Genomic DNA, 22,703 nt, shown 5'->3' with positions numbered 1-22,703 from the left:
TTTCTCAAACTCTTCCAAAAAAACTGAACAGGAGGAAACAGTCCCAAACTCATTTTATAAAGCCAGCATTACCCTGATACCAAGGCCAAATAAGGAAAATACAAGAAAACAAAATTACAGACCAATATCCCTGTGAACATAGATGCAAAAATTCTCAACAAAATATTAGCAAACAGAATTTAACAGCACAGCTATAAGGTGCCCAAAAGGAGGGATGGCACAAAAGCAAGATGCTCAGCTTCAAACATTTGGCATAGCTGTGAACTACTGGAACTTGTAAAAGCAGATAGAATAACTGGTATAGAGCAAACAAAATAAGAAATACAAGTTCAAGTGGCAGCAATAAACACGAGCACTCTATAGTTACAATAAAAATAAATCACATTAGTAATTTCATAGAACTCTGTAGGAACTCATGGAAGTGGCTTTAGAAATAACCTTGTTCAACTTACGTGTTTTATGAAGAGGAACATAAAACCAGTAAATGTAGTGAATTAACAAAAAAAATTGCAAATTAAAGTTATTTTTGTAGAACAAGGATGGGATTACATCACCAAACAGTTATTATGCAAGTGTCAGAGCTCTGTTAAAAATGATAAAGCTGGGGACCGGCCGGTGGCTCAGGCGGTTAGAGCTCCATGCTCCTAACTCCGAAGGCTGCCAGTTCGATTCCCACATGGGCCAGTGGGCTCGCAACCACAAGGTTGCCAGTTCAATTTCTCGAGTCCTGCAAGGGATGGTGGGCTCTGCCCCACACAACTAAGATTGAACACGGCACCTTGAGCTGAGCTGCCTCCTGGATGGCTCAGTTGTTGGTTGGAGCATGGGCTATCAACCACAAGGTTTGACAGTTCAATTCCTCGAGTCCCGCAAGGGATGGTGGGCAGCGCCCCCTGCAACTAAGATTGAACACGGCACCTTGAGCTGAGCTGCTGCTGAGCTCCCGGATAGCTCAGTTGGTTGGAGCGTGTCCTCTCAACCACAAGGTTGCTGGTTCGACTCCCACAAGGGATGGTAGGCTGCGCCCCCTGAAACTATAAACGGCAACTGGACCTGGAGCTGAGCTGCGCCCTCCACAACTAAGACTGAAAGGACAACAACTTGACTTGGAAAAAAGTCCTGAAAGTACACACTGTTCCCCAATAAAGTCCTGTTCCCCTTCCCCAACAAAATCTTTAAAAAAAAAAAAAAAAGATAAGGCTGTTATACAACATAAATATTTATAAATAAAAATAAAATAGTGAAAAGTTCCATTTGATTTGAATTTAGTATGTTGATGTGGTTAAAATGAGAAACAAGGTAATAAACATAGAAATTCATCCAATTACAAATAAATAATTACAAAAAAAAAAAGAATTTAACAGCACATTAAAAGAATCATTCACAATAATAAACTTGGGGTTATCCCTGGGAGGCAAGGATGATTCAACATATGCAAATAAATAAATGTGATACACCACATTAATAGAATGAAAAGTAAAAATCGTACGATCATCTCAATAGACACAGAAAAAGCATTTGACAAAGTACAACATCATTTTGTGATAAAAATGCTCAACAAATTGGGTATAGAAGGAACATATCACAACATACTGTGTTTCCCCAAAAATAAGACCTAGCCAGACAATCAGCTCTAATGCATCTTTTGGAGCAAAAATTAATATAAGACCTGGCTTTATATTATATTAGATAAGACCCGGTCTTATATTATAGTAAAATAAGACCAGGTCCTATATTAATTTTTCCTCCAAAAGACACATTAGAGCTAATGGACCGGCTAGGTCTTATTTTCGGGGAAACAGGGTAATAAAGGCCGTATGTGACACACTCACAGCCAACACCATGCTCAATGATGAAAGATTAAAAGCTTTACCTCTTAAGATCAGGAACAAGACAAAAGTGCCCACTCTCACCACTCCTATTCAACATAGTTCTAGAAATCTTAGCCAGAGCAATCAGACAAAAAAAAATAAATAAAAGGCATCCAAATAGGAAAGGAGGAAGTCAGCTGTCTTTGCAGATGACATGATTTTATATATAGAAAATCCTAAAGACTCCACCAAAAAATTTCTAGAACTAATGAACAAATTCAGTAAAGTTTGCAGGACACAAAATCAACATACAGAAAACAGTTGTGTTTTTATACATTAATAACAAAATACATGAAAAGAAATAAAGAAAACAATCTCATTCATAATAGCATCAAAAACAATAAAACACTCAGGAGTATATCTCACCAAGAAGGTGAAAGATGTATACATTGAAAACTACGACTTCCAGAAAAATGGCGGCGTGAGGTGAGCCTCTGTAAAGCTCCCCTGGAATTTACAAAGAATCGAACAACAAAAACTCCACAAAGGACTCCCTGCACAGCAGACAGGCAACACGAAGAGGCCCACTACCGAAGTCACCTACAGGTGGGAGATTCGCGCGAGTGGGGGGAGGAGGAAACGGAGAAGTGCATGGAGACGGAGCCGCGCGGGCGCAGGACGCAGACCCAGCTCAGTGCTCCGAGCTCGCTGCTTCCCGGAGCTACCGCAGCTGTGGGAGAGGGAAGAACTCGGACTGCTAGGGCTCCGCTTATGGCCCACAGGGCTGAGGGGACAGCATATACCACGGCTGAACCCAACGCTCACGGCAGAGACCTCGGAGAAAAGACTGAGGGTAAAAGGCTGAAAACGGGGGTTTAAGCCCGCACTGCCGAGCAGAGAACGGAGCCTTAGGCACTGAGACTAGCCGCCCCCTCCCTCCCCTCCCAGAGCTTGCCCTGCCCCCACCTGCCTGGTGCTAGAAGTGGAACAGTAGCAGTGTCAGATCAAAACAACAGAAAATTTGCTGTTTTGAGAACTGTGGACCGCAGACACAGTTTCACAGCCCAACTAGTTCGGGCAAAGGGGAGAGAGCTGTGGAAGCAGGACCGGCTGTGGTGGTGGTTGCCGCCATTGCTCTGGGCCACCTCTCACAACTTACCCCGCCCCTGACCCCACCTATCTGGGCGGATCCCTGCAGGAGTAAACAGAACTGCTGAAACATACGGGCTCTGAATCAGGAGCTGGAAGAGCTTTGGAACATCAAAAGCTCTCCGCATACCCGCTGGGACACTGCGCCCTGTGACCTAGACGAACTATTAACAGAGGAGAAGCCCGTCTCCCAGGGAATCCCCCCACTGTGTGAGAAGCAGGAATAGTGCAGAGAAAACAGCACTACCGTGTGGGAGAAGAAAAATAAATTGCAGTTGGAGAAATAATAAGACATTCTACCAACAAGTACTGGCAAACAAAAGAAAGACCGCTTTCTATCAACCTGTTGCAGAAGTCACTCCTGTAGATGTCTAGGAAGAGAAATAGTAAACTAGTAATCGCCATGAATAACCAAGGCAACAAGATAGCTCAGAAAGAAAGTGAAAAATCTCCAGAGGAGGCACTTAAAGATACAGAAATATGTGACTTAAGTGACAGAGAATTCAAGATTGCAGTTCTGAAAAAACTCAACGAGATACAAGAAAACACAGATAGGCAGTTAAATGAACTCAGAAACTCAATCAAAGAACAGCATGAGCATTTTACGAAAGAGATTGAAATCTTAAAAAAGAACCAAATAGAATTTCTGGAGATTAAGAACTCAATAGAAGAAATTAAGAATGAAATAACCAGCTTAGGTAGTAGAGTTGACCAGATGGAGGAAAGAATCAGTGACATCGAAGATAGAAACCTGGAAATGACACAAATAGAAGAAGAAAGAGACTTGAGACTTAAAAGAAATGAAAGAACTTACAAGAACTTTCTGACTCCATCAGAAAGAGCAATATAAGAATAATGGGCATACCAGAAGGAGAAGAAAGAGAGAAGGAACAGAGAATATATTCAAACAAATTGTCGATGAGAACTTCCCAAATTTGTGGACAGAACTGGACCCTCGAATCCAAGAAGCAAATAGAACACCTAGTTACCTCAATCCCAACAGGCCTTCTCCAAGGCACATTGTATTGAAGCTGTCTAAAATCAACGACAAAGAAAGAATCCTCAAGGCAGCCAGGGAAAAGAAGACGGTAACTTACAAAGGAAAGCCCATTAGATTATCATCAGATTTTTCAGCAGAAACTCTACAAGCCAGGAGGAGTGGAACCAAATATTCAAACTATTGAAAGAGAGAAACCATGAGCCAAGAATAATATATCCAGCAAAGATATCCTTTAGATATGAAGGAGGAATAAAGACCTTTCCAGACATACAGAAGCTGAGGGAATTTTCTAATACACGACCTGCACTACAAGAAATACTAAAGGAGGCTATTCGACCACCATCAACAGGGACAATTTGTGGCAACCAAAACTCAAAAAGGGGAGAGTAAAGGCCTGAACCGAATATGGGAATGGAGAAAGTAAGCATGCTGAAGAAAATGGAATACTCTAAATATCAAACTTTCTTTTACATAAACTTAAGGGTAACCACTCAAAATAAATCCAGAATTGAAATATATACTGAAATAAAAGAAGAAACAGAGGGAAACATCATAGAATACCACCACACAGAAATAATAGACAACAACAAAAGGCAAAGAAACAATGGAGACACAGCCTTACCAGAAAACTAAAGATAGAATGACAGGAAATCCTCACATATCAATAATCACCCTAAATGTAAATGGACTGAACTCACCAATAAAAAGGCACAGAGTAGCAGATTGGATCAAAAACTAAACCCAACCATATGCTGTCTCCAAGAGACACATCTCAGCTACAAGGACAAGCATAGACTCAAAGTGAAAGGGTGGAAATTGACACTCCAAGCAAATGGTACCCAGAGAAAATCAGGTGTAGCCATAATGATATCAGATGAAACAGACTTCAAGGTGAAAAAGATAACAAGAGACAAAGATGGACATTTCATAATGGTGAAGGGACTGTACAACAAGAAGACATAACAGTCATCAATATTTATGCCCCCAATCAGGGAGCACCGAAATACACCAAGCAACTACTAACAGAACTAAAGGGAGAAATTGACCAAAACACAATTATACTAGGGGACTTAAATACATCATTGACAGCTATGGATAGATCATCCAAACAGAAAATAAATAACGAAATAGTAGCCCTAAATGACACATTAGATGAAATGGACATAATTGACATTTATAGAGCACTTCATCCTAAAACATCAGACTATACATTCTTTTCTAGTGTACATGGAACATTCTCAAGGATAGACCATATATTGGGACATAAAATCAGTCTCAACAAATTTAAGAAGATTGAAATCATACCATGCATATTCTCTGATCACAAGGCTTTGAAATTGGATATCAACTGTAAAAAGAAAGCGGAAAAAACACAAATACATGGAGATTAAACAACATACTTTTAAAGAAGGACTGGGTCAAAGAAGAAATTAGAGGAGAGATCAAAAGATACATAGAAACAAATGACAATGAAAATACATCCTACCAAAATTTTTGGGATGCAGCGAAAGCAGTTTTAAGAGGGAAATTTATCTCATTACAGGCCTATCTCAAGAAACAAGAAAACTCCCAAATAAATAACCTCATGTTACACCTTAAAGAACTAGAAAAAGAAGAACAAGTAAAACCCAAGGTCAGCAGAAGAAAGGAAATAACAAAAATTAGAGCAGAACTAAATGAAATAGAGAACAAAAAGACAATAGAAAAATTAATGTGACAAAGAGCTGGTTCTTTGAAAAGATTAACAAAATTGACAAACCCTTGGCTAGACTTACTAAGATAAAAGAGAGAAGACACTGATTAACAAAATCAGAAACGTAAAAGGGAAGTTATCACGGACACCACAGAAATACAAAGGATCATCCAAGAATACTATGAAGGACTATATGCCACCAAATTCAACAACCTAGAAGAAATGGACAAGTTCTTAGAAACATATAGCCTTCCAAGGCTGAACCATGAAGAACTGGAAAATCTAAACAGACCGATCACCAGTAACTAAATTGAATCAGTCATCCAAAACCTTCCCAAAAGCAAAAGTCCGGGACCAGATGGCTTCACTAGTGAATTCTACCAAACCTTCAAAGAGGATCTAATACCAATTCTGCACAAACTCTTCCAAAAATTGAAGAAGAGACAGTACTCCCTAACTCATTTTATGAGGCCAACATTACCCTGATACCAAAACCTGGTAAGGACAGCACAAAAAAGAAAACTACAGACCAATATCTCTAATGAATACCGATGCAAAAATCCTAAATAAAATTCTAGCAAATCGAATACAACAATGCATTAAAAAGATTATTCATCACGACCAAGTGGGGTTCATCCCGGGGCACAAGGATGGTTCAACATCATAAATCCATCAATGTGATACATCACATAAACAAAATAAAGGACAAAAATCATATGATTATATCAATTGATGCAGAAAAGCATTTGACAAGATACAACATCCATTTATGATTAAAACACTTAATAAAATGGGTATAGAAGGAAAATACCTTAACATAATAAAGGCCATATATGACAAGCCCTCTGCTAATCTCATAATTAATGGAGAAAACTGAAGCCCTTTGCTCTACGTTCAGGAACACGACAGGGATGTCCCCTATCACCTCTGCTTTTCAACATAGTGTTAAAGTCCTTGCCAGAGCAATCAGGCAAGAGAAAGAAATAAAAGGCATCCAAATTGGGAATGAAGAAGTTAAATTATCACTCTTTGCAGATGACATGATGCTATATATAGAAAACCCTAAAGACTCCACCAAAAAGCTATTAGAAACAATCAACGAATACAGTAAAGTTGCCGGCTACAAAATCAACGCACAAAAGTCCATTGCCTTCCTATATACTAACAATGAAATCTCAGAAAAGAAATACAAAAACAATTCCTTTTGCAATTGCAGCAAAAAGAATAAAATACCTAGGAATAAACTTAACCAAGGATGTGAAAGACCTATATGCTGAAAACTATAAGACATTTTTGAAAGAAATTGAAGAAGACACAAAGAAATGGAAAGACATTCCGTGCTCATGGATTGGAAGAATCAACATAGTTAAAATGGCCATATTACCCAAAGCAATATACAGATTCAATGCAATCCCCATCAAAATCCCAATGGCATATTTTAAAGAAATAGAACAAAAAATCATCAGATTTGTTTGGAACCACAAAAGATCCCGAATAGCCAAAGCAATCTTAAGAAAAAAGAACAATAATGGAGGTATCACACTTCCTGACTTTGGCTTGTACTACAGGGCTACAATAATCAAAACAGCATGGTATTGGCAGAAAACAGACACATAGACCAATGGAATAGAATTGAGAACCCAGAAATAAAACCACATAAATATGGACAGATAATTCTTGACAAAGAAGCTAAAAACATACAATGGAGCAAAGACAGCCTCTTCAATAAATGGTGCTGGGAGAATTGGATAGCCACGTGCAAAAGAATGAAACTGGACTGCTATTTGTCACCATGTACCAAAGTTAATTCAAAATGGATCAAAGACTTAAGCATAAGACCTGACACAATAAACTGCATAGAAGAAAACATAGGTACTAAACTTATGGACCTTGGGTTCAAAGAGCATTTTATGAACTTGACTCCAAAGGCAATGGAAGTAAAAGCTAAAATAAACGAATGGGACTATATGAAACTTAAAAGCTTCTGCACAGCAAAAGAAACCATTGACAAAATAAAGAGGCCACCAACTGAATGGGAGAAGATTTTTGCAAACAGTGCCTCCGATAAGGGGCTAGTATCCAGAATATACAAGGAACTCATGCAACTCAACAACAGAAAAACAAACAACCCAATTGAAAAATGGGCAGAGGACTTGAAGAGACATTTCTCCAAAGAGGACATACAAATGGCAAATAGACATATGAAAAAATGCTCAACATCACTAATCATCAGAGAAATGCAAATCAAAACCACAATGAGATATCACCTCACCCCAGTCAGAATGGCTATCATCAACAAGACAAATAGTAACAAATGTTGGAGAGGCTGTGGAGAAAAAGGAACCCTCATACACTGTTGGTGGGAATGCAGACTGGTGCAGCCATTATGGAAGGCAGTGTGGAGGTTCCTCAAATAATTACGAATAGAATTGCCATATGACCCAGCAATCCCTCTCCTGGGTATCTACCCAAAAAATCTGAAAACATTTAGAGATAAAGACACGTGTGCTCCAATGTTCATTGCAGCTTTGTTTACGGTGGCCAAGACATGGAAACAACCAAAATGTCCTTCGATACATGAATGGATAAAGAAGTTGTGGTATATATACACAATGGAATACTATTCGGCGGTAAGAAAAGATGATATAGGAACATTTGTGACAACATGGATGGATCTTGAGAGAGTAATGCTAAGCAAAATAAGTCAGACAGAAAAAGCAGAGAACCATGTGATTTCACTGATATGTGGTATATAAACCAAAAAGAACAAAAGAACAAGACAAACAAATGAGAAACAGAAACTCATAGACACAGATAATAGTTTAGTGGTTGCCAGAGGGTAAGGGGGGTGGGGGTGGGGGGTGGGATGAGGGTAAGGGAGATCGAATATATGGTGATGGAAGGAGAACTGACTCTGGGTGATGATCACACAATGGGATTTATAGATGATGTAATACAGAATTGTACACCTGAAATCTATGTAATTTTACTAACAATTGTCACCCCAATAAATTTAATTAAAAAAAAATAAAAGAAAAAAAAAGAAAACTACAAGACACTGATGAAAGAACTTGAAGACACAAATAAATGGAAAAATATCCCAAGCTCATGGATTGGAAGAATAATATTAAAATATTCACACAACCCAAAGCCATCTATAGATTCAATGCAATCCTTATCACAAAATGGCATTTTTCAGAGAAACAGAAGAAACAATCCTAAAATTTGTAAGGAACCACAAAAGTCCCTGAATAGTCCAAGCAATCCTGAGAAAGCAGAACAAAGCCAGAGCCATCATGGTCCTGATTTCAAACTATATTACAAAACTATAGTAATCAAAACAGTATGATATTGCCATAAAAAGAGACTAGTGGAACAGAACTGAGAGCCGAGAAATAAACCCACACATATACAGTCAAGTAATATTTGACAAGGGGGCCATGAATACTCAATGGGGAAAATAGAGTCTCTTTAATAAGTGGTGCTGGGAAAACTGGGTAACCACATGCAGAAGAATGAAATTAGACCTCTGTTTTACACCACTCACAAAAATGAACTTGAAATGGAAATTAAAGGCTTAAGTGTAAGACCTGAAACTAAAACTCCTAGAAGAAAACGGGGGTGAACTCCTTGGCACTGGCTTCAGCAGTGATTTCCTGGATACGACAGCAAAAGCACAAACAATGAAAGCAAAAACAAACAATTGTGACCACATTAAGCTAAAAAGCTTCTGCAGAGCAAAAGAAATAATCTGCAAAATAAAAGGCAACCAACGAACGAGAGAAAATATTTGCAAATCATATATTTAACAAAGGGTTAATATCCCAAATATATAAAGAACTCATACAACTCAAAAGCAAAAAGCCAATAACCTGATTAAAAAATGGGCAGAGGAATTAAATAGACACTTTTCCAAAAATGACATACAAATGGCCTACAGGTAGATGAAAAGGTGCTCAACATCAGTGATCATCAGTGAAACGCAAATCAAACCACAAGATATCACTCACACCAATTAGAATGGCTGTCAAGAAAAAGAAACAAGTGTTGGTGAGGATGTGGAGAAAAGGGAACCTTTGTGCACTACTGGTGGGAATGCAAGCTGGTGCAGCTGCTATGGAAAACAGTATGGAGGTTCCTCAATAAATTAAAAATAAAGACTAGCATATAATGCAGCAATCCTACTTCTGGGTATAGAGCCAAAGAAACTGAAATCAGGCTCTCACAGAGATATTTATACTCCCATGTTAACTGCAACATTAACCAAAATAACCAAGATATGGAAATAATGTGAGTATCTATCGATGGATGAATGGATCAAGAAGATGTGGTTTTCTGCAAAAGAATGAAACTAGACTGCTGTCTGTCACCATGTACCAAAATTAACTCAAAATGGACCAAAGACATAAATATAAGACCTGAAACAATAACTTGCATAGAAGAAAACAGATACTAAACTTATGGACCTTGGTCTTAGAGAGGATTTTGTGAATTTGACCACAAGGCAAGGGTAGTAGAAGCAAAAATAACTGAATGGGACTATATCAAACTAAAAGCTTCTGCACAGCAAAAATAACCATCGACAAAACAAATAGGCAATCAACCAAACGGGAGAAGATATTTGCAAACAAAATCTCCGACAAGGGGCTAATATCCAAAATATATAAAGAACTCATACAATTAAACAACAAAATACCCTACAACCAATTCTATAAAAAACTGGGCAGAGGACCTGAAAAGACACTTTTCTCAAGAAGAATATAAATGGCCAACATATATATGAAAAGATGCTCAGCTTCACCAGCTATTAGGGAAATGCAAATCAAAATCACAATGAGATACCACCTCACACCTGTTAGAATGGCTGTCATCAACAAGACAAATAATGACAAGGGTTGGAGAGGCTGTGGAGAAAAAGGAACCCTCGTACACTGCTGGTGGGAATGTAAATTGCATAGCTGCTGTGGAAAACAATATAGAGGTTCCTCAAAAAATTAAGAATAAAATTACCATATGACCCAGCAACCCCTCTCCTGGATATCTACCCCCAAAAATCTGAAAACATTTATCCATAAAAATATATGTGCTCCGATGTTCATTGTAGCTTTATTTACAGTGGCCAAGACATGGAAACAACTCAAGGGTCCTTCAGTAGACGACTAGATAAAAAAGATGTGACATACATACACAATGGAATACTATTCTGCAATAAGAAAAGAGAAATACTGCCATTTGCGACATCATGGATGGATATTGAGATTATAATGCTAAGTGAAATAAGTTAAACAGAAAAAGTCGAGAACCATATGACTTCACTGATATGTGGGATATAAAACTGAAAGGAACAAGACAAACAAATAAAGAAACAAAAACTCATAGACACAAACAATAGTTTAATGGTTACCAGAGGGTAAGGGGTTGGGGGATGGTAGATGAGGGTAAAAGGGATCAAACGTATGGTGATGGAAGGAGAACTGACTCTGGGTGGTGAGCACACAACGTGATATGTAGATGATTCATTGTACACTTGAAACCTATGTAATTTACTAGACAATGTCATCCCAATAAATGTAATTTAAAAAAAGATGTGGTCAAATGAGAAACAGAAACTCATAGACACAGACAATAGTTTAGTGGTTGCCAGAGGGTAAGGGGGGCGGGGGGTGGGGGGTGGGACATGAGGGTAAGGGGGATCGAATATATGGTGATGGAAGGAGAACTGACTCTGGGTGATGAACACACAATGGGATTTATAGATGATGTAATACAGAATTGTACACCTGAAATCTATGTAATTTTACTAACAATTGTCACCCCAATAAATCTAATAAAATAAAAATTAAAAACAAAACAAAACAAAAAAAACACACACTTACTTAGTTTTAAAAAAAAAAAAAAAGAAAGAAAAGATGTGGTTATATACACAATGGAGTATTATGCGGCTATGAGAAAGAATATCCTGCTCTTTGCACCAACTTGGAAGGACCCTTGAGGGTATTACGCTGAGTGAAGTAAGTCAGACAGATAAAGAGAAATACTATATGATATCACTTAACTATAGAAACTCAGACAAACAGAGAGCAGAGTGGGGGTTGCTAGAGGTTGCGGGGTGGAGGAATGGTGAGATACTGGTCAAAGGATACGAAGTTCCAGTTTTAAGATTAACAAGTTTGAGGATCTAATGTACAGCATGGTGATTATAGCTAATTAACACTGTATTATATACTTGAATGCTGCTAAAAGAGTGGACCTTAAATGTTCTCACCACAAACAACAATTAGTAAACACATGACAGGATAGAGGTAGTAACTAACACCATAGCGATAATCATTTTACAATTAATAAATGCGTCAAATCAACACTGTACATCTTAACCTTATACAATGTCATGTGTCAATTGCATGCCAATAAGGCCGGGGGAAAAAGCCAGAAAAGAAAAAAAAAAAAAAAATCAGGACCTAAAAGTAAAAATAATCTGACTTGGGTTTCTATTACTTGTAACCAAGAGTCTTGTTTATTATAGTATCAGAAATAATCACGTTATAGTTGCTTTCATTCCTTTCTTTTATTTCTTTCCCTGCAGTAATTTGCTTTTTTCTACTAAAGTAGAACCATAGATATTAAAATACAACTCAATAGGCTAACAACGAGGGAACCCTCATTGATTTCTGCTACAGTATCCTAAATTAATAAAGAAAAGAGGTTTAGGTTTTAAAAATAAGTCCCACAATCCTAAGCAAAAGGCAATTTTCAAAAAAATTCCAGAAACTTTCTTTTCTGGGAATGCAGTACATGATGGAAGGGACCTGAGCACCAAAGTCAGGCCTCAGCTTAAACACGGTGTCAACCATTCAGTAGGTTTGTGAACTATTTAGCTTCCTGAAACATGTTTCCTCACGTAGAATATGAAGATAATACCCATCTCCTAGACTGAGATAACAAATGAGATATCACATACCACATGATATAGCTGCTCAATTAACCTATCTCCTTACGCCCCCTCCCAAACTCAGCTGGGTGGTACTTTTTGATTCTTAGATTAATAACAAAAAAGCTAATTTTTATCTAACATGTACCACGTGCCAAACAGTATTATAACTGCCTCATATCCATCAACTCATTTAATGCTCACAATCCAACAATGTGGGTACTACCATTCACCTTTCTCCAGCTCAGCGATTCTCAGACAGGATGTGAGCCCCGGGTGCCTGGCTCGAGTCTGCACTTTTCACCACGACACTATGATGCCTGTCTGGGTTAGAAAATACAGCCATGCTAATGCTATAAACTAACCACACATCATGGTCTATTCAGTCAAGTCACTGATTTGCATGGTCTAGATACATTAAAGGGTCTTGGTCATTAAATATGGGAGTGACTGGAAGAGGAAACTGGAGAAAGCAAATGGCTCAAGGGAAAACCAAAGGCAAACCAGGCATCTATTCTTTCATCCAAACACTTACTGAGCACCATCATACTACAGTCACTGATCTAAACACTGAGAAGGTTCCAGGCCAGAAGACAGGCTAGTGGGTGCTTGGACAGAGCAGGCGGTGCAGAAGCAAGCGTCCTGTAGTGGTAGTTAGGTCAGGAGGTCTGCAAATGCCTCTCTGAGGAGGGAATCTGTGCGTGGGATGGGAACAAGCAGCAGCTCAACGGAGAAGACCAGGGAAAGTCGTCCCAGGAGGGGAGACGGCCAGTGCAGAGCCCTGAGGCAGCAATGGCCTAATTGTGTTTATAGTGTCAAAGGGACCAGTGTGGCAGTACAGTCAGCTAGGGGACAGCTACCAGCTGAGAGGCTGGAGAAGCAGACCAGGGCGGACACCTGACACTCTAAGCCTGGTAAGATGGCATTCCATCTGTACTGCAGGGGTTGGAAGGGAACAAGCAGGAGACTGGTTAAGTCCAGGTTTCGGTCTTGCCATTGTTCTGTGGGAGCCGGCTGGAGGGGTCAGTGGTAGGGTGGTGGTCAGCACGGCGCTGGCAGAGATTGGCGGGGGGGGGGCTCCGGGCTATTCTGAGTGAGGGCAGCCCTTCCCAGACCACTTCAGCAGGGGACGCGTTTTCTCTGTTGTGATGACAGGCAAAGACTTGAAATACTGTCTGATTAGTCCTTGCCTTAAGAGTTGGCAGCAGTCAAAAATAAACTAGCATTTGGCAAGAGAAAGAGTAGCTTACTTTGACATCAGACTGCATCCTTTTAAAAGAGCTGAAGGGAAGAGTAAATAGGGACGAGGGTAAAACACGGACATTTCCCTGAAGTGTACGATTCTTAATTTACCAGTTTGGAGCTGACACGGGCCCAGAGTTACTAATCCAAGAATTTCTGAACTGGAAGGATCTCAGAGGTCACTTTAATGCAAACCAGCACTTACAAGTTTTGTGAACGTGGACAAGCAACATCTCTGACTTCAGTTTTCTAGTTTGTAAAATTACAATCATAAAAGCAGCTACTTTCCGAGGCTGGTAAAGGATGAAATGGCCCTACATGTTATAAGGCCCAGCACAGTGCCTGGGTTATTTCTTTTCTCCTGAGCCAGCACTTCCCTGGCTTTTTCTTTTCTCATCTGATGTTCTTTAGTTAGGGTTCTGAATCACACAATAACTTGGTTGGAGAAGTTCAGGACCTCTGAAATTCCAGTCCTTTCTCTCATTCACCTGTCCTTGTGGCGGGGTGGGGGCTGAGCAGATGGAGACTTCATCTGGGTTAACATTTGGGAAGCTAGTTTAGAACCACTGTGCTCCTGCCATCCTCGTGCCTGGCATGCCATCTCTTCCCTCTGCTTCTTTCTCAGTCTGCGTCAGCTCAGTCACTCCTAACAGCTACTGAGCTTCTCTGATTTCTTCCTCTTCTGAGTTTCTACAAAGTTATCACCTGCACTACACAACTTCGCCCTTAATCGTATACTCTTACCTTGTCTCTTGTAGCTTCACTGCCCGAGTCTTATCACTCCCATCAGAATGTAAGCTCCCTGAGGCACATCTCACACTTTATTTGTGTCCTTACGAGAACGTGGCAGCAAAGGTTATACAATCTATGGGCAAAACTACCTGTGGATCAATTCCTGGAGTTTAAGGGTTCTTTCCAGGCAGATTTTGCAGTAAAAGGCTAAAATAACCCAAGCCTTAAGGAAAGTTGATCAACAATGGCTGGGCTTCATCTGCCAACCCCATCCTTGGAGATCAAAGGTGTTGTCCACAGAGTGTGTGTGGGAATAGCGGAACAGAAGACCTGACACCTAACAACACACCTTCCTTATCTAGACCACTGTCTTATTCTTCCCTCCCTGGATGGTGCTTTTGACTGATGTAACAAGAGGACCAGGTGCCTAATGTAACCATGTTTCCCCGAAAATAAGACCCAGCCGGACAGTCAGCTCTAATAATGTCTTTTGGAGCAAAAATTAATATAAGACCTGGTCTTATTTTACTATAAGACCCAGTCTTATTTAATATAATATAATATAATATAAGACCCAGTCTTATATTAATTTTTGCTCCAAAAGACACATTACAGCTGATTGTCCAGCTAGGTCTCATTTTCGGGGAATCACGGAAGTTAGCTTTCCTCAGTTCACCTGTTTAGCTCCTTCCTGGCTACTTCTGACCGTTCGACAGCTTGTTTATTCAGTATGAGGAGAGTCTAGATGACTGAAGTGACTATTTCCTCCTGATCGCATGGTTTCCCTCTCCAGTGTTCTGTATCTCCTGAAATCACAGCTGGGTAACAGACTTAATGCCACCCCATAAGGATTTACTTCCCTTCCTGCTAAGCTCGGTCTTTGCATTCCTTTCGATTCAGTAAGAATGCCTCACGAAGTTCCTTCCCAACCCTGCAGGAAGGTGTGTAGGAATCATCACTGTCTTTGGTGACCTTTTTCAATTAATCTTAAAGGGTCTTCAGGTGGTCCGCACAGTCACGTGTACCTACCAGGCTTTGTTATCTGTTTGTATAATTCTCTGCCTTCTGCCCTATCGAGGTCTTCCACGATCATAGACGGTCAGGACCTGAACACCACCTTGAATGAGGTTTAGGCCCTCTGCCATGAACCCTCAATCCACCAGAGAGATGCTGAGGCTACAGAGGTGGGAATACCGGACACAATTCTGTCACCTTCAGGAATCAAAAGTCTGAGAACCCGGGAGCAGGGGATGTGGTTTCAAATTGTCATCATTGACCTTAGGCAATGAATGTGACTTCTAGGCCTGCGAGTCCCCTTCTCTAAAGTAAAGACAAAAAGACTTAGCCACATATGTCCCTTTCATATTAGGATCCCACTATGAGGCAAGAAAGCGAGTGTCTGTGAAGTCAGGGAAGTGATTTAGGTAAATGCATGCCATTTTCATTACCATCACCACTGAGCAATGCTATGATGTAGCTTGGTGACTTTGGGGAAATACGCGTAAGAAAGAGTCTTAGAGAAGACAAAGAATAGAGGGAGATGAATGGAAACGGTTGGGAGAGGCAGAATGAAAACATGGATCTGTAAGAACACAGGCAGAGGCCCTAAGACCTACTCAAGTGGCAATGCGCCCTAAGCTCAGTCTCTAGTGTGCCTCAAGTTAGAGAGACTCACCATCCTCGGTGTCATACGCGTATGCCGACAGGCGCAGGGTGGTAGCACAGTAGTCGCATTTGAAGCAGCTACGGTGGAAGAACTTGCCCTCGGCACTCAGCCTCTCCATCACGTAGACCCGCTTCTGGCAGAAATAGCACATGTCGCTGCCCCCCAAGTTCTGCGGGAACTCCTTCTTGATGGAGCCCTGTGGGGGGGGGAGGGGACACGTAAGGGCGGTCGCTCAGGCTCACCTCCAGGAGGCAGATGCACAACCCTCTTGGGCAGTGAGAGTGACCCTCACTGAGCCATGCTGTGAGGCACGCTGCGACGCTCACTCTGCTTCTGGCTCTCCCGAAGAGCAGCCGCACGACTGCAGTGACTGTCACCCGTGTCCCACATAGCACTCGGCCCCAGGGACGTGCTGAATCCATATCACTCAACAGCCAAGAGGAAACCCAAGTCCGTTTTACAGAATTTCATAACAATCAAATCAAATTATTTTCACAGAACTGTTCTTAAAGGTAACATAAAAATATATGTATTTGTGGTTCTACATGGATATGGGTCCCCTGGATTCTAGAGCAATTACTTTTACAGATACTAAGTCTGTTTTCCCATACAACATTCTAAACAACTATTACAGTCCTAGAAATTCAGTTACAAAATTCAGACTGCTGCTGCGCCACTCAGAACAGACCAGCTTTGTTTAGCACAGCTGTGTTATATCAAGAGAGACAGAACCCTTAGTGGGTCTCTTACCAGCTCCTTCTTGTCTAGAAGGGTTTTGGGCTGTTCTTTCCTTTGAAGCTGATTGGCTATCTGCTCAGCCAATGAGCTCACTCCGCCCGTGTACATCTTTATATACTTCTATTGGTTGGAGATTATAAAATGACCAGAACAAAGGGAAATGAGAAGGAAAAATAAATAAGTTAAGAAGTAGGAAAAAACTCTTTAAAAGGTATAAAATGAACACAAGCTGCAGCAGCAAACCATGCCAACGGTGTCTACAAGCAGGAAACTCGGTGGTGAGAAACAGGTGTCGGTACCACACACAGTGTCAGCACAGGCAGGGGTAATTCAATTCAGTAAGGGAGAACTTCGTCCTTCATGATTTTTTGGAATACCCAGTGATGTGGGAGGTGGGAAGACGGGATGGATGCAAATAAAGAAGAGAGTAAGAAGGGCCTATATCCTAGTGACTCGAATTAAATATAGAGAATTCAAAAGGAACCAGTCCCATCCAGACAGCAGATGCCAGACTGACAGCATGATTTCAGGGCTGGGGGAGGGCCAGGGAAGTTACTGCTCCTTTAGAAGGTTCACTCCTGCAAAGACTGACTGTCCACTTGGGTGACAGATGTCAACAGTCTAGGATTACTTGTATGACCTCTTTCCGCATCACTAAAGCTTCCCTTAGAACCCCTGTAATATGCATGGAGCATCTCTGGAAGAGCCGTCCTCAGCCCATATCCCAGGCATTGGGCCGAAGCCTTCCAGCCTTGGTCGGGTCTGAGACACAGCTGCAGGGGGACAAAGTGCTCGGTTTCGTCTTAAGTCAGAATGTTTTTACCCCAGGAAAGATTATTTCTTTATAGTTGAAAAAAGGTAAAAGAAAAAAATCCAACCAACTCAAGTCTCTTTCTAGCAGTGCTGAAGAAGTCACAGGAGGAAACTATTAAATTTCAATTGTGAACTTCCCTGCTAGGGAGCCCAGTTTTGAGCATGTCCCCAGGGAACGAGGTCAGACTTGTGGGCAGTCCTTTAGAGACTCGTGTCCAGGTCTCCCTTCCATGTGGAGACGGCTAAGACACCTAATGTGTGTGACACTCCTGTCATGAACCATGGAATAAGGGTGCTGCCTGACTCTACTTCTAACTCAGAACAGTAGGAGCAGCTGCTGTGGGGATGCCAACAAGCCCGGTTAGGAAGCAGTTTGAATGGACGAGCACACACTGGGCAATGGCATGCCCAGGCTGGCAGGGACAAACGAGAAGCACTCCAGGGGCAGCTAACTACCTAAATACGAGAAGATAGAAGAACAAATGTCAAACAATTCTCAAAGGTCCAGCTGGAACTGAGGCGTCAATTACATTTTCGATTTAAAATAAGGCGATTTCCAAGGATTGGTACCATTTGCCCATTGACTCTACAGCTTATACCCATTAGCAGCTGAGAAACACAAGTGACCCTTCAGGCTAAGCCTTACTTAAAGACATTGCGGGGGCTTAGGTCTGGAACAGACACCAGGCAGCACTGAGCAGCTCACTTAGTAGCTGCCACGGAGGGAGCAGCAAGCTGCACTGCTTTTGTTCTGCTGCAGGTAAGTGAGCCTCTGGGCCAGATGTCAAACACGAGGCTGGGACATGGAGCAGCCCTGGGTCCTCACTGCTCCAAGCCCTCCTCTCCCCACCTCACTGCATGCTATCATGGCAATTACAGCCCAGGGCTGCCTGCAGAGGCATTTGTCACCTTCAGTCCTCAGTGGTATGACAGTACTGACAACCCCACCCCCACCCCCCCACCCCCGCTCAAGACAGGTTCTACTTGTTTCTGGCATGAAAAACAGATGGCTTCCTTCTCCCTGCTGTGGACAAACAGCTGCAATGTAGCAATCGCTGGATTTATACGACTGCCACCACACATGCACGCGCTTCCACACACATACCCCACGTCTGCTACCAGCTCAAGAACAGGAAACAAACAGGAAGGGCCAAAGGACCCTCCGATCTCTATAAACTGCTCTACAGCTGGATCAGTTCCGAAACAGCAGGGTTCATTCCTTAAATGATTACAAGCCCAGAGGCACCCAGGACCCTGCATCTTCAGCAGGCCGTGTAAGAGATTTAATTACACTGTAATGCCTATTTTGAAACACATATTAGTATAAAGACATCTGGAGTTAAAAGAGCTAATTGCTGAAAAATGTTTATCATTATTTCACACAGGCGAAATATAATGAAAGTGGGTTTACTTCAACAGAATTCGATACAATGAAGGCTAGCAGCCTCTCTAACTTAGGTGTATGCTCACGGGCCTCAAACAGAACAGACAGATGGACATACACACAGGCACACACAACTGGATTCCTCCAGGAGACAGGCCAAGCGAGCTCTGCAACCTCCCTGGGGCCAGCTGGCGTTTGTTTAGGTGAAGTGAGCAGAGGCTGAAGAGGACACACAGCTTTGCCCAGTCCCAGGCCTGCTACCTGTCGGAGGGAGTCAGAGGAGGGAGAGGCGGGGCGGCTGGAGGAACGGAGGCTAAGAGAAAGCTCCCACTGATCGACAAAAAACCGACGAGAAGGTTTAGGCTCTGGCTACAAAATACAAGATGGAGAAAGAAAATTATAAGTTACACATAGACCTGAGCGTAAGAAATTGGGCAGTTTTAGACCCTTTCGCTTTAGACGTTCTCTAAATCACAACTGCAGTAAAGCCATCCTTATAGCGCCGAGAAGCACGAGTGGCCCATTCAAGGCTTGCGGCTGCTTCCAGCTGGCCCTCCCCTCCGGCTTCCAGAGCAGCCTGCGCTGCCGTGCGCTCGCTGATCAGGAGCGTTCTGAAAGCCCGCCCTCCCGTGCCCAGTGCTTACGCCGTCCACCCTGCGGAGAGCGGACAGCACTGGCTGCCCCTCGCCGGCCGGCGGAGTGCAGAGGCGGTACTCACACGTGCTCTGCTCTGCGGAGCCCCTCCCAGGCCTGAGCTGGGGTTTCTCCCGGGCAGGACACAACCACTCATCACTCTACCAGCCTTACAAATGACAGACCACAGAGACAGCAAGGCAAGAGTCAAGCTGGCTCCCTCCACATAAAAGCGAGGATCTGGCTCATCCCCTCCTGTCAGAGAAACTGCTCAGGAAAGAGCTAGCCAAATCCCAGCAATGATCAGGAGGAAAGCCAAGACCGCGAGCCCTGTACAGGCTGCATGCAGCATGTGTACGGAAGTGGGCCATGGTCTTCCTCAGTGACGGGCCTGTGCAGCCCCTAGAGAGTGAGGTGGCAGCAGAGGGCTTTAGTGAACAGTAACTGCTTAGTGCCTGCCAGGTTCAGGGTGAAGTGCGTGCAGGGTGGATGGAGGTACTGTCATGGTAAGGAGAACCCCTGCCCTTCCAGCTCCAAGGCGATCTATCACACCATTTACCTCAGCCCACACTAGCTTGGTAGCTTCGAGGGGTGACAATGTGAAGTGTCACCAGCCCCTGCTCCAGATGCACTCACAGGCCCGGGGGAGCTGAGGGAGACCTCTGTAGAGGAGTGACACCCCCAGAAAGAAACAAGGGACAAGACTGAGCTGCCCCAGGGGTGGCAGAGCAGTGGAAGCTAATGGGGGATGGGAGGTGTGGGGGAGACGGTGACAGAGCAGGTGAGTGCAAAGGCATGCTCATGGGACAGTGGGAAGTCCTATGGAACAGAAGGGTGACCCTTAAAAGCATCTAGACAGGAGCCCTGCTCTGAAGACTCTGGAAACCAGCCCTTTGGGAAAAGTGGAAGAAAACTCCTTGCAAACCTATTGCTACCTTTCCTCCTATGCACTGCAGCCCTAACTTCCAATGGTTTCTCCCTGACAACCTCTCCTTTTATTCAAATACTTCTCTCCACTCATCTTTGTTTAGGCACTATTTCAGTAAAACTCAGCAGGACCTCATTAAATTATGTATTCCACAAAATGCAGGGCATCACCCCACTCAGTGAAATGCCTAGTTTTCTCTTTGAGAGGAACACATCCTGGGAGAAGGAAGACTGAGGCTGGGCACAGGAAGACCTCATGGAGGAAGCAGCACCAAGCGTGAAAGAGCAGAGCTGGGCCAGGTGAGGAGATGAAGGGATCCGCCCTGCAACTCAGGCCAGGCTCCTTGCTGCCCAGACCTGGTCCCCTCGTGCCCTTGGCAGCCCAGCCACCTGCTCCTAGCTTGGTGACAAGGCACTGGGAGGCAGCACTATGCCTGGCTTCCCACTGGATCCGAGAAGTAACTGGATTTACTGCTGAGCCATAACTGCTTGTCTGAGATCAAAAGCAGAAGGGGAGGTAAAAGTTTTAAAAACCCATGTGAAGTGAGCAGCTATGGGGCATCTTTAAGGGCAAAACAAACAAAAGTTCCATAAATAAGCAGGCTTTTAAAAATGGGCATGTCTGCTATTCATCAAATTACACAGTTGTCAGGTGTAATCAGTAATCCCCCTAAGTTTTTCAGAAAAGATGAGTTGGAGGGTGTCATATACCCCCATCTTGTCATCAGCTTCCTTTCTCTGCAGCCTCTTCATGGCTGAAAAACCCCCATACTGTATGAGCTCTGGTTCTCTCAGTATTCCCACCTCAAGGTCCCTCACTGTCCAAAGAACTAAGCAACTCCCACCTGCTAACTGGCCCAAACCCTTGCCCTAAGAAGCCATACCTGACAGCCAAGCGTCACCCCACCAGAGGCACAGATTCTGAAATGGGACAGCTGGGCAGAACAGGAAGTCATGAGGCCATTCGCACCAGTCTGAGGATCTCATCTGAGTGCTGGGTGGGTGAACACTCTGCTGTGAATGCTACTTCTGCGGGCCAGCTGTTAGCAAAAGGGATTCTGGCTCTGGGCTGGGTGACGAGAGTGTGTGAGAAGCAAGGGGAGAGGGGCCTGCCCGCCCTCCCTCTGCCCCACCACAGCGTCCGTCTCTGGCTCTCAGCATCCCATGCCACGGCTCATGCGCGCTTTACCCTCTCATGACGGGGACTCTGCTTGCCGCGGCTGTCAGCATCAAGGTCCCTGTTCGTCTGTTGGCAACAAAGTAGAAATTTAAGCTCCATCTAAATGCTATGCTCCATTTGGCTGTCCTAAGTGACAGTGCCAGAAATTCAGAGCTCATTTCAACACAAATCCCGGCTCCCTACTGAGCCCCACCCAAGAAGACACAGTCCCACCCACCAAGCCCCAGACCCAAGGACAACTTTTGGCACAGCCATTCTGCCCAGCTGGCCTCTGGCGAGGTCAGCTACCCACACAGAGAAAGAACTAGTTAGTACAGAGGTGGGACAAACAGCTCTTTCCCATGGTGGCCCAAGGTTAGAGGCATGAAATGCGGGTTTAAAAGGAGGTGGGTTAGAAGGGTAAAGCTTTCCACAAGACATGAGAAAGGAAAGGTGGGGATACGGAAGCTGTTGGGATGCGTGACCAGTACACAGTGCAGAGGGAACTGCAGGGTGGGGAGCGGTTCCTGCACAAGAACATGGGACAAGGGCCTGGCTCATTGACGGGAGAAGTGTGAAGGACTGGAAGTGTTTTCAGTCACTACACAAGGAGGTGGGCGTCTCTGAGACAGACACACGGCTGCCTCCACTGACTTGAGGAAAGCACCACCAGCAATGATGGGGCAAGGGAAGGCCACTTATCACTCTGGATAGCTGAGGATTCACCTGACGGCCTCTACTGCTGGAAAGCAGAGCCAGAACGCCCGCTGTGGCTCCTCCTGCCCAGAGCCCAAGAGCACACTGTCTCCAGGCAAGAGGCCAGCGCTC

General features: G+C 43.1%; 1 protein-coding gene across 23 annotated transcripts in view; it reads right to left on the bottom strand.

Annotated features, from left to right (window-relative positions):
- The window catches only part of MICAL3 (microtubule associated monooxygenase, calponin and LIM domain containing 3), a 225,113-nt gene that overhangs the window by 74,720 nt on the left and 127,690 nt on the right, over nt 1-22,703 (bottom strand). For 18 of the 23 annotated variants that reach the window (XM_074325093.1, XM_074325097.1, XM_074325094.1 and 15 more), the window contains 4 exons: nt 21,906-21,962; nt 19,418-19,525; nt 16,972-17,079; nt 16,231-16,417 (listed from right to left, as the gene is read on the bottom strand). In XM_074325093.1, coding sequence (XP_074181194.1) covers nt 16,231-16,417; nt 16,972-17,079; nt 19,418-19,525; nt 21,906-21,962 — 460 coding nt within the window. The remainder of the gene's footprint in view (nt 1-16,230; nt 16,418-16,971; nt 17,080-19,417; nt 19,526-21,905; nt 21,963-22,703) is intronic. The other 5 variants (XM_074325109.1, XM_074325111.1, XM_074325112.1 and 2 more) reach the window with 2 other exon arrangements.

This window comes from Rhinolophus sinicus, linkage group LG02, assembly GCF_036562045.2.
Source record: "Rhinolophus sinicus isolate RSC01 linkage group LG02, ASM3656204v1, whole genome shotgun sequence".
NCBI classification, from domain to species: domain Eukaryota; kingdom Metazoa; phylum Chordata; class Mammalia; order Chiroptera; family Rhinolophidae; genus Rhinolophus; species Rhinolophus sinicus.
Note: the sequence above shows the minus strand (reverse complement) of the source record. Positions and strands in the feature narration are given on the sequence as shown.